Below are 18,224 nucleotides of genomic sequence, written 5' to 3'. Positions count from 1 at the left end.
TTCTATTAATAAATTGTTGGATGTGAGTGACGGAGCAAAGAACAAAACAAATCGGGAATGAGGAATTTATGGATTGCACACTACACATACAAGATCAGATCCATAATGAGATCCAGCAAAATCAGATCCAAGTACGGCTGGCAAACCCGAGAGTAGATGAGCAGTTTCCGTCTTTGAGCAGTTGGTTGTGTTGGCGAATGCTGTTTTTCGAGGAAGGATTCTCCCGCTGAGACATTTCTCGCAGAATACTTTGCGGAATGCAAAGACGCGAGATAGAGTGAATGATGAGGCCTGCAAGAGACAGGAGTGTTACAGAGGGCGATCTCATGTTTAGAAGGAGGAATAATCGCTTTTACCGTTTTCTTGCATATGGTGCATTTGTCTGTTATACACATCTGGATCACCTATGTGAGCAAAAACATGTTAATGAGGAGTTTGACTGATTGATTCATGAATCATCCAAGTATTACCTCCTTGACATTCAAGCCGAGATCAGGCCAACCTTGTACCGCAGGATACAAAAGTATTTCTGTTTTTGGTAAATGTGATGTAAGCAACAAAGTAGCATTCAATAGGAGATGAAACCGCTTCGCAAGTCGTTTCGAGTGAGAATCCAGTAATCTTCACTAGGTAAAAAGTACGGACCATAGATCCAAGTCCATCGTTTCACCCGTCCTGACTATTGTTTGCTCTATCATGACCCACATGGTTGATAACTTATGGCACTCACCCCAAGCAGCCAAGAAGCCTTCCCTATATTCAGGTCCAAACTTGAGTTCATATCGAGATAGTACTCTTGGCTTATGGTTACTATAGAGAGAACGAGAAAGAACGTGTTAGCATGTGTAGGTTGATTTCGAGATTTTGATGATTGGCTCCACGAAGAACGATTAACAAACTGAAAGGATACGGAACGATGGATTCAAACTTACGCGGCCATAGCAAATATCTTTCCAAGTACTTTATCTGGAAGATCGTCGAGGGGGAAGCCTTCGTCGTTCTTGGTTCTTCTAGCTCGTTTCCTTGGTGGGTGTTCTTCAGAGTTGTTGTCTGATTCAATCTCATGTTTGATGAGACGAGCAGCTCTCCTGGGTGAAAGTACTTCTTTCATTGTTGCCTGGATATGTGATATTTGTAGTTTGTGGAAACTTGCGAAGACGAGGTACTTTGTTAGTGATTTCGTGTTGGACAGGACAGGGACCAGGCTCTTTGTATTCGCGCTATGTATCGCCAGACGCCATTCTCAGCCTTTCTTGGTAAGCGACCGCTATAACAAACTTATCGTGAGGTCAGAAACAACCAACTTCTTTGTGATTACACGTGAATTACAAGCTTATGCTACCACATTATCAACGCCATCCCAAGCTACAAGCTAAATACACGTATGTTCGAAATTTGGCGTATGTGAACTTGCGATCAGCTTCATCTGGGTCTCCTTGTCGCTCCACACACGTCAAACAACCTAACACACGGAAAGATGAAAGGCATCATAGTCCTCGTCACGCTAGTGCTAGCCTTGATCCCTGTCAATCACGCCAAAGACATCCCTCTTTACAAGTTTGTCCCAAACAGTCTAGATGTCAAACCAAACTTATTGGATTCATCTACTCAAATAGTCAATGTCCAACATCATGGTCTCATCAAAAGAGCTGATCCTCCATCTCAATCACCTGGAATGCGTAGATTCTCAGTACTCGAACCACTGAAAAAGGTGTTGGATGTACTTGTCATCATCGCAATCTCGCCCATATATCTAGTGTTGGCTGTCATGATGGGTTTGGTAGCTGTAATAGGGGCAATTACTAGATTTGCTGCGACAGTAGCTTCCGTTGTAATTATGTCTCTCACTCTTGCTTTTATTCGTGAAGCTTTCTCCTCTTTGGCATTGCTCGTAAGTTTTGACAGGTGTTGCATTTTCTCGATTTGTGAAAATAGCCTTGATTAGTGTCTGAGTCTAACACATATGATGATGGCTTAGATTGGTGCTGGTTCTGAATGGCTTGCTCAAATGGAAACTATGCCTCCGGTGGTAAACAAAACAGGCGTTTGAGAAGGGTCAAACGGACTTGAAACACTCTTGTTAACCCTTCCTTCCATTTTAACGAAATAGGCGCAACTGGGAGCCCTTCTTGTAACAGATCCGCAGTATATCGCAGAGCATGTCCATGCTAGAAAAATCATCCCAGCCATGCATCTCGTCACATTGTTTGCACTGGGAGTACCTGTCCTCCTTGGCTTTGGAGTCGCCGTTCTCGGTACAAAAGTCACTGATATTCTAGCCAAACTCGTATACAAGGGCATTGATATCCCATTCAGTGCCGTAAGTCGAGTCATGGGTGACCGAGTAGCTCACTTGAGAGGACAAGAAGGACTACCAGGTCGTGGAGGGTCGATGGAAGATCAACATCATTCTGCACGACCACCACCGCCGCCACCACCATATGCTCCAGACGATTCTAGTATGGCACGATTTGAGACGTTTGATAGGTCTAAACTAGTAACTGAGACTGAGCAGCAGCCAAGGACAGAGACTGAGCATCATAGTACCCTACATGATAGTAGTACGTTGGCAGAGACTATGCGTTCGAGTGCTGGTGATCATATGAGTAGTGGTTCTGCAGCCAGTCATCATTCGTCAGTGAGTATTGTGTTTACGCTTGACGGCTGACAAGACATCACATAAAGCTTGTTTGTTGACGTTGTTTTTTTCGTAGGCACATCTTCGTATTGATCGAAATTGAAAAGCGTGTCAAGCTATTCCACAACATCCTCGCCTTCCTGTTGTTGCGCTCTCAATAGAAAAACGTCTAGAAGAAAGAAGCCCGTTTCATCAAATCTGAGATACGAGTCCTCTTGGATTTGCCTTGTTCGATGGTGGTTCTGAATCTAATTGTAAATATTGTGGTTGATAACTCTTGTCAGCGAAAAGGTGGCCATCACACTTTCGAACGTAAAGGCCGACGTGCAAATACGTTCACCAAAATATGTATCATTAATATCATGTTTGATGTTCTTCCCTACTATACAACTGTACTCACTATTAAAAAACGAAGGTCAGCGAGTCGCGATTACTGACTTCAATATGGAAGATGCGACATTCACCAATCTCCAGTCCACCTTCCAAAATTATGCTTCTGCTTCTTCCATTGTGGTTTAGATATGCGCCGTTTAGACGTCGCGTGTTTTGTGAAGGAAAAATCGTAGCAAGGTCCAGGCACCACTTTTTAGTGCTCGACAGTACAAACTTACAAAATACTCTTAATCGCATTAAATCCATAATGCACGTATTAGTGACTAGCCGATCGCCATAACAAACTCCATGCCAGACGAGACCAAAGCGACAACAATCAACCCTATATCTGTCCCTGCCCATCAAACTCCAAGTTCGGATATGACGGTGGTAGTAGCATTACGGCGGCCAATACTGCGTTGCCTGATAGTATATGTATTTCACCACCAGTGTTGAACTCCATGTGATAGTACAGTCTGAGACATGGCTGTCCTGCTGTAATCGACGTTATGGTTTCTTCCGTGAGTTTAGGACGAGTTCTAGGAGAGCGGTGCCCAAAGACTTGGAGATTGGGAAGCACTACCGGTAGGCTCTTATAGTTGATTTCGCATTTTCGCGTCCGTAGACACTCAACGTGGTAACCAGACTAAAAATATCCGACTGCCTAGAGCTCAGTCTCGTCAAGGTGCGGGAGTTCTTCAGCACCAAGGCCTCAAGAGCTAGTTTCGAAAAGTCGAATCAGCTGCGGGTATCAGAAAAGTAGAGGAACCCGTATTTACCTGCTACATGCTGAATGATGGGAACACTGTGTTCTAGCGTTTGAGCTCAAATCTCTCCAGAGATTTTAAGAATCCCAATGGCAACCCACTACCCTCGACAGTAAAGTTACAATATTGGTGAATCCTCCAAGTGCTGCACATGAGGTGATCGTGTGTGGTTGTGAGCTCGAGATACAGATAGTGCGAAGGGACTCCTTGCTGCCCTTCAATAGACCATTCCATAAAGCGTCGTCTATACGTCATGAGTCACAAACCTCCCAAGCTTCCAGCCGTCCATGGCCTCCTTTGGATTGCAGCAAATGTAATTACAAGTCTATGAATATTTGGATGGCTTGATACAAAATACGACCAGTCGGCATGCGAAAAGTCCCAAGCTCCTTCGAATGGCATGAGATTCGGCGTACCTATACTTAATTCAACAAGTGTCGACGATGCATTATGTAGTGAAGATTATCATCTCCGAGACTAAGGCTCTGAAGAGTAGAGCATGCTGATACCAAACATGTCTCAAAAGAGTAGCGCTGACAGAAATGATCAACTATATGATCAGGGTAGTGGTTTGTGTCAAGCTCTTTTCACGTTGTAGTGGATGTTGCAGATACATGGCTTTGGGTACGTTTCCTTTCAGCAGCCAGCTTAAAGACTTGAAGAAACCCTCCTCGTGTGGAGCAGCCCTTCTATAGAGTTTACGGACTGCTGCAGCATTCCAGCCCTTGGAAACGAGGGCTGCAGACTTTAAAGTTCTCCAGTTACAGTCGATTTCGTGAGGATAGGAGAGTATCATGTCCAGTACGAGAGATGGTAGGGCATCGTTTTTGGTGAGGTTTCCAAGATAGATGAGCGTATCAGATGTGCGAATCTAGTAAATGTCTCTATTCATAGCACAGAGAGTGGGGTTGGAAAGAAAAGCAGCAGCAAAGGCTCAAAATATACAATTCATCACAAAATGCGATGCGCTTCCTCACTGATGGTTTGCCATAATCTTCCCAAGCGACTGTAAACGGTTTGCTTGAAAATATAACTTTCTCATACCTTAGCAAGAGACAAACGTTCTCAGAGTGAACCGAAGACTGCAAAGTTTCCTATCTAAAGTGCATAGCTGCTTGACTGTTGGGTTCAGTGCTGATATTGTACTATGCTGTTTTTCAAGTTGCATCCCTGCTGACGTAATTTGAACTCGTAATTTGAACTCACATTCAATTCGACTGACGAAACCGAAACCTGCTTACGAAGAATCCAATTGTTGTTTCATATCTTTGCAGTGTCTTGGAAAGTCCAAAGTTGGATGCTATTTGTGTCTTACATGCCCAACACTCTCAGTGTTGGCGCAAACTGCATTCACGCTATTGAGAGGGGCTTATGAAAGGTTCCTCATGATGTGTATCGGCTCTACCGCCAACGCATGCCTAGAATCCCTCTTGCTGTAATTCCTCAGGGTGAAAATAACGAAATTTTGCTTGCGAAAAGTTTTCAAATTTCGAAGCACGAGAAGAGGCCCTGCTTTTCGTCGTGTAAGAAGAAGTCTGAGTTTTAAACGTATAGATGGATGTAAGTCCTTTATTAAGAAAGGACCGACCGCATAGTGTAAAGCCGTCCAAAACTGGTGTCGAACATTGTGATGCAAACACTCAGAATTTCAACTTTAACATGTGAACCGCGTTTTTGACACCGTTTTCTGGAAGTGAAGTGTAGTTACTGTAGTTTCCGGATCTACAATTTTGGACGATGTTTCAGCTCAACGTCAAAAGAAATAGTCCACCAACTTGACACGCACCGAGATGAAGGCTTTGATAGTACTCGTCACGCTACCGCTCGTCTTGATCCCTACAAGTACTGCTACAGACATACTCATTCTCACCACAAGATATGCACCTGTGTTTGAAACGTAACTTCGTGCTTATTGCTTCGCGTTTAGAAACCGAACCTGAACAGAAAGTATCTCAACAGACCGACCTCAACAACGCCAGAAAGCGATCTGGAAGCCGATTGCGCGCTACACTTGCACGTACAATTCAAATTACTGATCCTTGTTTATACTGAAGCGCTGATACAGGGTACGATTTCAATCACTGATCACTGCTGCACAGACGATTTCACATCAGTTAGAAAGTGCCGAAGGTATTTCAAGATCGATGTTGTGAATTAATTTATAAGCTTCCTGTGTTTAACAACCGTAAACCTGCTCAGAACGTACAAACCTCGACGAGGGAGTACCCAGCAAAAAAAAATCACCATCGATCAACAGCGTGCCTCCAGTGAGAAATCCAATTCTTTCTTCCAGTGCATCATGATCCTCATCTCCGCGATCACCAAATAACCCTTCTGTTTATCTCCAACAACTGCGATCTTTCCCTGCCCACCCGACTCAATATTCAATATTCGGGTATGAAGACTGTCTTTGCCATACAGCGGCCATGATGACAGTTCCAGAGAGCGCATTGGGTTCGTAAAACGTGTTTATGAAGTAGTCGAGACTTTCTAGGCTTGCTGGACTTGCAATTATCGTAGTCAGGTGTTGCTCAGACAACTGCCGGTCACTTGTTGCCCAGAATCTGAAGACTTGAAGGCTGGAAAGTACTGGGAAGGTGTATTGTTTTGTGTGTAATTTGAACCAGCGTTCGTACCGGTCGCTAAATCAACAACAGGTATTTGGATACTTGGATAGGGTGATTTTATGATTGCCATCTTGCCCTCTCTGACTTCCCTATAATTACTTTATAAAATAACTGACAAGTGAATTAAATTTTTATTATATTGGTCGACATAAAGTCGATTGGTCGGTTTTTGGACTGACCAAAATAAAGGATTTATAATAAAAATAAATCTTTACTGCAACTCACAATTTTCGTGGAAACAGGTTGGATTTTGTAGTTTCGGGAGACTCGATGCGGGAAGAAAATGGCTATATAAAAGAACCGATTACAACAAAATGCATCCGCGAGCTACGAGACAAGGCAATGACCAGTATTTAACGTAAGATTTATCATCATTTAAGAAAATTCCCTTGTTGCGTCCAATCCGATTTATGAGACGAGATTTGTTAGATAGCATTGCGGCGTCAAATTACTTTTGTCGTTTCAGCCGCCGCAAGCAAGGACACTGGGCTCTATCACGTCGTGAATTCTTCGTTGTCGAGCTTTTAGGGCTTCACGACGTCTGTCGAGGCCCACAAATCACAAACCACAAGTTTTCAGCTGTTGTTGACGTATCTGGCAATAGTAAGGAGTTGCAAGGCGGCAGCAGCAACGAGTCAACAGTGCTTTCAAGGCTGCTCCTTTCGTTGCTTCTAGTCGCAGTCTACGTGGTTTTGGTGGTGCATCCCGAAGAAAAATCCCCAAACATCCCCAAAAATCCTGACAATTCAAACCGATAAGATGTGGGTCATATTTTCCGTCAAGTTTATCAAATTTCAACGATACGATGCAAAATTCTGCAGTCATTACTGAAACCTCTCTGTTTAATCCACATCATCATGCGCACGTAAGAATGAAATTGCAGTGTGGTTTGTGAACTTTTACCAGGCGTTGTTTTTTGTTGGTGGAATCTGCTCAGAACTCGAGCTTTTAACTTTGCCAGTTCCGGACAACATCAGTCCACGTCTAATCATTGAATAATCTCTCACATCCGCAATCTCCGTTAGCATAAAGCCAGTAGTAAGGCGCTTCACAATCCCGATTTGGGCTGTGTTGCTCAGTGAAACAATTCTAGTTTCTGGCAGCTTATGTCTCATTATCGGATTGCTCTTCTCCAGTGCAACCACTACATCTTTAACCACATTTGGATCAAGTTTGAGAACCTCCCTGATTGATCAAGCCATAGGAAATGTTACCGCTTCGTTGATCAGTATGGAGGATGGCTTGTTCTCAATGTCGGAAAATTCTCAAATGATGGCTTTTGCCAGTATGGAGCCAGCTATTGCTACCACCGGTCTCTCATCACGTATGTTTGTTTTTTTGACTTTTTTGGTTCATCGTTGAGATCTTGTTCTTGACACGGAAACGTCACAAGTCACTGACCCCTCGGTTCCTTATCCTTTTAGTCAACATCAGTGGCAACCCTGCTTTATTGGCGCTCTTGGCAGTAGCCAGTACGGCATCTTACCCCCTGTGAAGCAGCAGGATATAGTCTTGGTGAAAACCTAGTGATGGGCTATTATCACACTACAAGCACTTTTGCTGCTCAAGACGTCACGACTGGATCAGGAGCTTCTCAGACAACAAATTACTATCAATATGTTCTGAATCCTCTGACATATCAGGCTGTAATGGTACGTCGTTCTCCTAATTTGCCGCCTTCGCACTATTGTTAAACGCTTCACACCAATTTAGAATTCTACTACATTCTTGTTCACTCAAAACTACTACTACAACATCCCTGTATGGCTTCCCGCTACTGGATGGGTTCCAGCAGTTGCGTTAACTCCTATGTGGGCAGGACACAGAAGAGAGGCAATTCCAGTAGTTGGGACGTCGAACTTTGTGGTTTTTTGTAAGTTTACTGTTGCACCCTTGCGACTTCTATTTCCAAGTAATTCAATTCTTCCATGTCTTCCATAGTGCCATACTTCCGAATGTTTTATCAAGACTTGCCACTAGACGTCGGAAATCCTGCCCAACACTACACTGCATTTGCCTGGATTGCCTTTTCCATATCTGCTCTCGAACATGCATTGGGTGATTTCTCTGTGACTCCGAACGGACTGATCTATATTGTTTATCCGTCTTCTGGAGAGATGGTCACATCCTCAGTCAAGAATGTTTCCCAAGTAAACTATGGTGCTACGTTTTACAACGCAGCACAGTCTCCCAACACGTACATTCGGGTAAGAAATATGATGGGTCAATAGTAAATACAGCAGCAGACTAACCTTTCACCAGGAATCTAATCTGTACCTCACCTCGCAATACGGCTCTTTGTCAAACATTCCAGCTGAAGGATTGTCTCTCACCTTCTCTTCAACAACTGGCGAGTCTCTCCTTTGTGATGTCAAATGGCTCAACCGAACCAATCTCAGCTGGATGGTTATTACCGTAATCCCTCGAAGCGACATTTGGGGCCTGGTGGATGCTAATTCTCGCAACATTGTGATCTCGACAACCATTGTTGGAGTACTTGGTGGCCTCCTCAGCGCCGCCATGGCACTCGTCTTGAGTCGCCCTATCCGCTCTCTGCAAGCTCAAATGGTCAGGGCTCGTGAATTCGATTTTCGTGATTTGAAAACCGGGGTTCTTGAGTCCCGATCTGTCTTTACTGAGGCAAGCATCATTTTGTGTGCGATCAAGCTATTCTACACCTTTCGTCGAATTAAATGCTGACCGTCACTCGTGTTATGCCAGATTGAGAGCATGCAAACGACCTTTGTCCAAATGTTGCAAAAGTTCGCCGATGGAATCAAGCAAAACAAGGAGCTCTTCGCTGGCAACGCTCGGAGATCTGTACCCATGAACAGCTGTGATGCAAATAGAGCCTTGGCTGGGGCCGGCCGAAAAACTGCCGATGTTGATTCCGATATCGCTGGATAGGGCTATATCCTTGTAATAAGAATGATGTCAAAGAAAAACTTGTGCTGTGCAACAGTTTACACACTACCATTTCAATCATTTCTCATCTCCGACAGGAGAGAGCTTCCTTTCCTTCCTGCTTAGTATCATGTGCTCGAACCACCTTACATGCAAACAACTCAACTCTATTACTGCAACAAAACTGATAAGCCTCATATTCCATTCTCTACAATTTAGCCACCCTCCCACTCCTTCCACCATAATACTCAACAACACTAACACCCTTCATATCCCTCAGCACCCTCCTCAATATCTTCCCACTAGCATTTTTCGGTACCTCATCACACCACACTATACCTCCTCGTAACCTCTTGTGAATGGCCACACGTTCATCAACAAACTTCATTATTTCGTGCGCAAGGGACACGGATTGGAGGGATGCGTCTTTGAGGACTATGAAAGCGAGTGGTAGTTCTCCTATGTCAATGTGAGTGTTTGAGATTGCGCTTCTTCATATTTTTGCGGACATCCAAAGCACAATACCTGAAAAATCATCTGGTGTTGGTATGACGGCACAGTCCGCAATTGCTGGGTGTGCTAGAAGGTGTGATTCTATTTCCGCTGGTGCGACTGTGTAAGAATTTGTAAGGTGTCAGCAACTTATTAATAATAGAATATGCCGACCTCGAGTTTTCTTTGTTCTGTGACAGCAAAAGGTTCTCTACCTTGAAGGGCATTGACTTTAATCAAATCTTTCAGTCTATCAACTATGAAGAAGTAGCCTTCCTATAATAAATAGTATCCATCAACACAGATATTGAGCAATTTCAAGTGCGTTCGTAAATGGAAGATGTAAATTTTTTGCTTACCTCATCGTAAATTGCTTGGTCACCAGTCCTCAAGAAACCATCTTCTAAGAATGTTTCTCTTGTCGCGTCCGGCCTATTGCACCGGTTGTTATTTCATTAATTTGCATGCCTACAAAAAAGGCCTCGAAATTCCCGACATACCTGTTAAGATACCCAATCGCAACATTCGGCCCCCGATAATACATCTCGCCCGGCTTGTTAGGCCCATCAACCTCTCTACCCTCCTCGTCGATAAGTTTAGCTTCACTGTTAGGCAATACCATGCCCACGCTCCCCAGCTTCGGTTTAACATGTGCAGCAGTAATCAATCCAGTACGTGAAAGCTCTGTTTGTCCCCATCGATCACCCACGAACTTGCTGGTAAGATTGTATTTTTGACCGACTTCGAGCGAGAGAGATTGTGAGAGTGGAGCTGCACCCGAGATCACTGAGCGCAGCGATGAGAGGTTGTATTCCTTTGTGAGGGGGGATTTGGCGAGCATGACTATTATCTGGTGGGTATGGTGAAATTTGAGTCGTCGCTTTTTGCAGATGTTTGGCAAAAAAAGCTATAAATAGGAGAGGAAACCTTACAGGAGGAGAAGCACCAATCTCTGTTATCTTGTAGTCTTGAATAATCTGGCACAATCTCGTGAACGAGAATTTGCGTGTTACTATTAGTGTGTTTCCGTCTGATAGCATTGTCTAGTTGTGACGTCCATGATGTTGAAAGTCGTCAGTTGACATTTAAGACATTTGCGTATTTGTTACGAGGAGCAACAAAATGTCTTTTTACCTGAACGGCTAACAATCCAGCAGCATGATACATTGGAAATATCGCAACCTGATATTTCGACGATACGGGATACAGTGATTTCCATTGTGAGATGTTTGCCGTTACGTTATAGTGACTTAGTAGTACTCCCTCTATGGTAGACCAAAAAATCGGATCAAAAATCTAGTATAATCATTTCAGCAAACGTTTTGAATCTTACTTGGCTTGCCAGTAGTCCCACTGGAATAAATAATGAATGCCGGCTTCCTCTTAATATCATCTTCAGTCCAAGTTATCCTTGGAGCATCATGCGCATCAACGAATAAATCAGTCCAGAATTTATGACCTGTGCAGCGTTCATGGTATGTGCATATACAATTTGCAGAGATGCCTGCTTGTGCAGCTGCTATAAGCGCAGTTGGTAGTAGGTCGGGCGTAGTGAAGATGTACGATGGTTGAGAGTCACTGAGTTGGTATGCTAGTTCATCTGCAGTGTACCTAATTGCAAAAATTGGTGAGGATTTGTTGATGAAGAGTAGCGAAAGGTATGATGCTTACACTGGATTAGCGGTCGTTATAACACCACCACAATGCAAAGTGGCCCATACGATTTGTGGGAATTCTGGTCCGGACGCACCTATTAAATGGGATTTGAATGTCAACGGCAGCATTTTTTTTGCATCATACCACTCCAAATCCAGCATCAAACCCAATCCTCACAACAGAATTCAATAAGATCGACTCACCAAACATCTGAACGACGCATCCCCTGCGAACACCCATATTCTTCAATCCAGCACTTAATTTCAACACATTCGACTCCAGTTCTCCATACGTCAGCTTCTCGCCAGTCTCGTGTAGGATCATTGCGATATCATTTCGCTTAGACGGATTTGATCCCAAAGGGTTCAATAATAATCCTACGTTTTGTACAAACTGTGTTAAACGTGATGTTTGTGAAGAATTTGAAACAACGTTCGTACCGGTCGGTAAATCAACAACAGGTATTTGGATACTTGGATATGGTGATTTTATGATTGTCATGCTTCCCTCTCTGGCTTCTCTCTGCAGTTCACAATTTTCGTGGAGTTTGGAATTTCGGGAGAAGCAGGAAGAAAAAGGCTGGTAATACGATACGAGTCTCGATTACGACAAAATGCATCCGTGAACTACGCGTCATCGTAATAATAAGCATTTAAAGTAAGATTTACCATTCCATCTTATTTCCCTTGTTGCGTCCGATCCGATTTGGAAGGCGGAATTTTGTGAGCGTTGCGTCAAATACTTTTTGTTGTTGCAGCGGCCGCAAACAAAGACTAGATGATAAAAATGGAAAGCAATTACACAATGAGGCAATCACCAAGCCCCGTTATCTTGTAATCTTTCATAATGTTGAGTAATCTGTCATAATCATAAATCGTGCAGACGCTCTTGCGTGTTAAAGTTAGTGTGTTTCCGTCTGATACCTTTGTCTACGCCTGTCACAAAAATAGAAAATCGTCCAACACAAAAATGTGCGCATTCTATAAATGACAGGACTGACTTCGTTCGAATATATCCACTACCACATCCCGTCCTCTTCATCTCCTCTTCACTCCACTGTGACGCAGCGCAATCATGCACATAATCCCAAGAAAATCAGTCCTGAATAAACGACTAGTGGGTCCTTCACAGATGAAGTGATGATAAAACTCTGCACGAATATCTTGCTTGTGCATCTTCTTTGAGACTCGTTGTGTGTCGTGACGACGTTATGCTGGTTTGCTGTCAATGGCATGAAACTTGTCGCCTTCACCATTTCCTTTGCGTACAGATATTGCGCCTTGAAGGTAGAGAGGGTGCGACACTGCAACTGGTAGCAGTAACTACACCAATAGATGCATCGTCACCCCGACGAATTATACAAATTTCCAAAACACGATGGCACCTATTGCAATACATTCACATCATAAGTATCTCTTTTATTCATCAAAAATAACAATCAAAACAGATTCCAAGCGTATCGAGTTGACATGAACTCACCGAATCATACGAACTCCAAATCCCACACTTCTTCCTCCACTTCAACTCAAAACCTCAAACACACACACACCAGTAATCATACTAATCATACCATATATATTTTCAAGCAAGGGGGGAATTCCAATAGTCTCAGTTTAACTCACACACATTAATATCAATTCAAGAGGTTTTCCAACACACGACATCATCCATTAACAATAACCCATCATCATCCAGTCATATCCATAATTCACATCATCAATAATAATATGTACACTCATGCGCAAGGGGGAAGATTCATTTCATTTCACGAGGCTTGCTTTTTTGATTTGGCCTTGTTTTAATATATATGGCAACGGGGGACTTCAAGAAGAAAAGAAGAGGAGGTAAAATATAAAAAGGAGAGCCTATTACGAGCCAGCTAAGATTACTGGAAACAAAAAAAGTTTAACGAGACTCGAAATGAATCCCATCGTATCAACCACAACAACTCACCATATAGATCCAGAATAGCACCACCACAATAAAAATTACTGCGACGCAAACCCCCGATTAGGCGAGCTAGCTGGCGTAGGCAGCGCATGATTCACACCATTCCCACCAATTCCACTCCCACTCCTGTACATATACCCACGCGTAGGAGCATACGCAAAATTCTGATACGGATGCATCAACAAATTCAATCCCTGCTGTTTAGCGATATTTAAATAGTGGTGCTGTTGTGCTGGTCGAGCACCACCGGCTACATTATTATAACTTGCAACCATATCACACCGTGCATACTCATTGCCTTCATGACGAGCATACGCAGTATATACTGGTTCTGGAGCCTGTGAATCTAATATAGCAGAGCAGAACTGCGATAGGATATCCAACGGTGATAATGGTGTGTTTGCTGCTGCTGTCTCTTCAGGTGGACATGGTGTGGATGTTGTGGATGAGGATGCTATATCGGGGACGCCGTCTTCTTCTTCTTCGTCCATATCATAGATACCATTATCGTTATCCGAGTCATGGGCAATAGCAAATGAGAGACGACGAGATGTGCTTCTCATTGGTCGGGCAGATGGAGGAGGAGATGAAGGAGGCGTGCTGGGTTTTGGAGCAGTGCGGCGCTTTTTGGATGATTCGTTGGTTGGTTCATCGTCTCCGTTATCCTCTATGTAAAAGTATTGTGGTTAAATGATCTCCAACAACCAAAAAAGAGCCATGGCATATAAAATCAATGATTAACGCAAACTAACCTGCCCAAGACCACTCTCCACTCGACCCATTAGCATCTTTTCTCTTGTATGGACCTCTCTTGATACCTAATGTAAAACGAGCGTTAATAATGTGACTGAATCAGCTGACCAAATATTCAAACGATGATTCGCACAATACAAAGTACGGCGTTTTTAACATTCAACCATACATACCCTTCTTGCGTTCCTTGCGTACCGAATCCCGACAATCAGTCAGTCCATATCGAACACATCTCGCACATGGTCGTCCCATATCGCACTTTTTGCATGCCTTCTGGCAGCTGACTATAAAACGAATAAATATAGCGTTAAAAGTCATATTCCGCATATCAATCGTTTGTTCCTTGTGTTTTATCCATCATGTCTTAAACATGCTGATGGAGTCCTAACCCAGTGACTCAACACATCGTCACCCACGACACTCCAAGCACAGTGGGAAAAATGACAAATGATGATTAAATAGCAGTATGATTCATCGTACACCTCCACGCACTCTCCATTCTCTATCTTGTCTCCATTTCACATCCCCAATGACCAAACATCCTGAGTTTGAAATCTGCACTTTTTGATGGCTGCGCAGATAAACGATGTAGTAGATCTACGGTGCGTTCGTACACATATAGGTATTGTTTCATAGGATATATGCTTTGCAGCACTGCTCCCGTCGTCGTCATCCCACAATCCAACATGCTCGTAAAAGTGAGGTGAAATAGTGGAGAACTTACCACATGCATTCTTGACTTGCTTTCTCTTTTTGAGATCTTGCTGTGATTGGGTGTATGTAGTCATATTGTATCGTCTTCTTGCTGTCTTTGGTAGGTGGAAGTGATTGTGCTGAGTTTCTGGTTGTGGGATTTGAGGCTCCGTTCAAAATTCGAAATTCATATTAGTTTGGAGGCGCGGGACACGCGGTATAAGAGTAGATTTACATTGAAGGAAATATTGTCATGCATATGGTAGTGTATTTGAGCAGGATATACATGGAATGTCACGTCGCAATTCCACTTTTTACAAAACCATGTGTTTTGAGGTGTGCTGTTGGTCCAGATCACAGTTACATATTAGTAAAAGACACTCTTTTATACATAAAATCACTTAATACGCGTGTGGAACTTGTATATCCTGCATAAACCATATCCTCATCTCCTCTTCGTCATAGGTCGTGTGATGCCTCTCAAACAAACTCCGATTTTTTTTGGTTTTCTTCAAATCCCAACTAGAAGCAACCATGGGAGCAGCTCCAGATACACGCCCGTCGCTCCTACTACAACTACTCGTACTCCGAAAGGTAATCCTCCTGACAGACGGACGAGACAAGGTCCTCAAAATAGCTCAATATGGTGCAAAGACACTGCTGTTTCTCGCGCCATTCATACTGCATCATGACATCCTCAAGGTACCGTATTGCAATACATTCATACAACATGTCTTATTATTCTCTTTCATGCTGTCATGATCTCACATTCACCTACCGCGCCCATCATCAATCCCAGACACACGCCCTCCACATAAAACGCACCTCAAACATGATCTCCACATTCAGCACCACCCGTAAAACAATCCGCATCGGACACGCCCTCGAACACCTCCCGTCGCTCCTCGCACTCACATCGCCACCACCGTCAAACATGACACCTCACGAAACAATGTTGAATGTCATCCGCCGTGTAATGGTGCTCGTCTCCATCGTACAGGATACATCAGATGATCTAGTCGTGCTGAGCAGGATGGGCGCCCTTGATCCGGGGTATGCGGTGCGGTTTGCACCGTGGAGTGATGCGTTATGGTTTGTTGGAATTCATTGGGATTTGGTTGAGAATAGGGTTGCTGCCGGGGTGATTTGTGAGAAGATCGCGTCGCATAGCTCTAGTAGTAGTAATGGTACTGGTGGTAGAGGTAGTAATGGGGGTGTACAGACACTGACATCTGACAAGTCAGCATTAAACGGAACTGCCAATGGAACAACTACATCTGCTACGTCATCAAACATACAGGAACTACAGCACGATCTATTAATGACAAATCTATCATTCATCAAACTACTAGCTGACTGGGTATTCTGCGGATATGATGTCTTTGGGTTGGGTAAAAAAGGGTATAATGACGGGTGGCAGACTGTTAGTGCGCTCGTCAGTGCTGTACTGGCTACGCATAAGCTAATGGTGAAGAATTGGTAGCATGGATATATAATAGAATGTTTGCATTAACTTATCAGTTGATGTGATGGTTTGAGTCAACGTCAAAGAGAGTAATCATGGAGCACAACAACTAAAACAACAGTCTGATGATGAGGAAATGTATCTAAAATACAGGTCTGGATTGGGTTATTCGGTAAACCGAAAGAAAACCAGCAACTACAACGGCCTGCTCGTTTCCTCAAACAACATACAATAGGAGCAAGTAACAGGGAACATCACCTTCACGATTTTCTGCCATTCTGGTAGTGTTTCCTCGTATCAGAGATTAATATTTCGAGCCCTCTTGTATTAAACCAAACGAATGTTACGAGGGTGCAAATTCATGATTTCCACGCAAACCTAAATGGAATTGAGCACCCAAAAACCCACCACTCGAGTAGAATCTTAATTTGCAATTCGGTTAGAAAACGGCAACTCAATTGCAAAACCGCCTGCTGGGAAATTCCCAGTTTGCAATTGGCCGAAGGTGTGCGCTCAGTTAGAGAAGACACACCCACAAACGACACCATGGCCACACCAAAATCCAAATCCTCGTATCTCAAAACACTTGGGGTGTAAATATCACACGGCGATCGATACTCGGGAATTACAAGTACACACGTCCGTCAAGTTTTGGATATCCACGGGTTTACTTGGATCATGCCAAGTTGTGAGGCTTAACTACCAGAGTCCACATGGTATTTCCATTACCTTTTACTTGCAATGTCACTTTCAACTAGGCAAGAAACGGGTCGTGGACGAAATGTATGTCTCGCAGTCGTTTGACTTTTGGATTGATGCATACAGGGATTTGGAGCGGTTTCATTCATGGATGGAGCAGGGAAGGATACCAGGAAAGTCCGGAACACATCCGAATATCTCTACTTTGGTGTCTGACCTGCCAATCCTTGTGTTTTGAGGTACGTGCATTTCTTGTCGTTTCAATGTTGGGTAAAAAAAGGCTGCATCTGTAGACTGGATTCGTCATTAATAATATCTAGTGTTGATTATCTCAACATAGGGCAGGTTTCTCCAGGCTGTGACTGTAACTGCGACGAGAACCGTGAAGAGAAGAAACTACAGGAGATCTGGTTGCCATAATTGCTGCCCATGCCGGCATGTTCAACCATGCGTGTACCACTAGAGCTCCAGTACTGACGCATTAGGTTCTTTTATGAGTTGGGTAGGTCAGGATTGAGAGGGTATGCGATAACTGCGACGTACATACGGCGATAGACAAAGTGGATTGCACGACAGCGGCAGATGAGATAGATGATGTTGTTGTGAAAGATGACCTATTAGTTGATGTTTTACTCGCAGAGGAAGATGTTGATGTTGGAGCTAGACAATAAAAGTGGTGGATTAGATAGAAGAATTGTGTATTGCCTCAATGTATGGATAGCTTCTTGGAAATGATGAAACAGATGAGAAGACATGCCTGATGGAATGCGAAGTAGGTATAAAGGAGCTGAATCGGGGTTGGCTGGTGGAATGAGAGAGCCTCGTGTTAGAGGTTCCCCTCCAAGAGCATTGGATAGTATGAGTTCGTCGGCTGGGACATCATTGAATCGAGGTGCCATCTTCCTTCTAATAGATTCCGTGAAATCATCAATGTGGTCGCAATTGCGATTGAGACTTTTATCCTCTTTTACAGGATGAAGGTCTTGGTACTTGACCCAACGCGTGGGAGTGCTCACTTTGAGGAGAGATTGGGGGCTCAACCAACACTGACGGGGGACATTGCAAGTTAGACCAGCATCCAACATTGTTCCACTAGGATTTAGTCACTAGTCACGTGTTTTGTCAGAATGTTGACAGGTTTTGTTCGCGTCCAGCTCGTGTATTTGTCTAGTTGGATGCAATGAAATAGATAAAAACCACCATAGCTT

General features: G+C 43.6%; 1 protein-coding gene across 1 annotated transcript; it reads right to left on the bottom strand.

Moving 5' to 3' along the window:
• Nucleotides 1-9,516: 9,516 nt before the first annotated feature.
• On the bottom strand, nt 9,517-11,957 carry SmJEL517_g03493 (uncharacterized protein; the record flags this gene model as incomplete). Its single annotated transcript, XM_031169421.1, has 11 exons — nt 9,517-9,767; nt 9,834-9,920; nt 10,016-10,076; nt 10,160-10,232; nt 10,301-10,650; nt 10,733-10,843; nt 10,935-11,065; nt 11,134-11,411; nt 11,472-11,550; nt 11,660-11,833; nt 11,897-11,957. 11 exons carry the CDS (start codon nt 11,955-11,957, stop codon nt 9,517-9,519), a joined length of 1,656 nt encoding a protein of 551 aa, XP_031024600.1.
• Nucleotides 11,958-18,224: the final 6,267 nt, after the last annotated feature.

Source organism: Synchytrium microbalum, assembly GCF_006535985.1.
Source record: "Synchytrium microbalum strain JEL517 chromosome Unknown SmJEL517_scf0018, whole genome shotgun sequence".
In the NCBI taxonomy this organism is placed as follows: Eukaryota; Fungi; Chytridiomycota; class Chytridiomycetes; order Synchytriales; family Synchytriaceae; genus Synchytrium; species Synchytrium microbalum.
The sequence above is the reverse complement of the archived record's forward strand: the minus strand, read 5'-3'. Positions and strand labels throughout refer to the sequence as shown.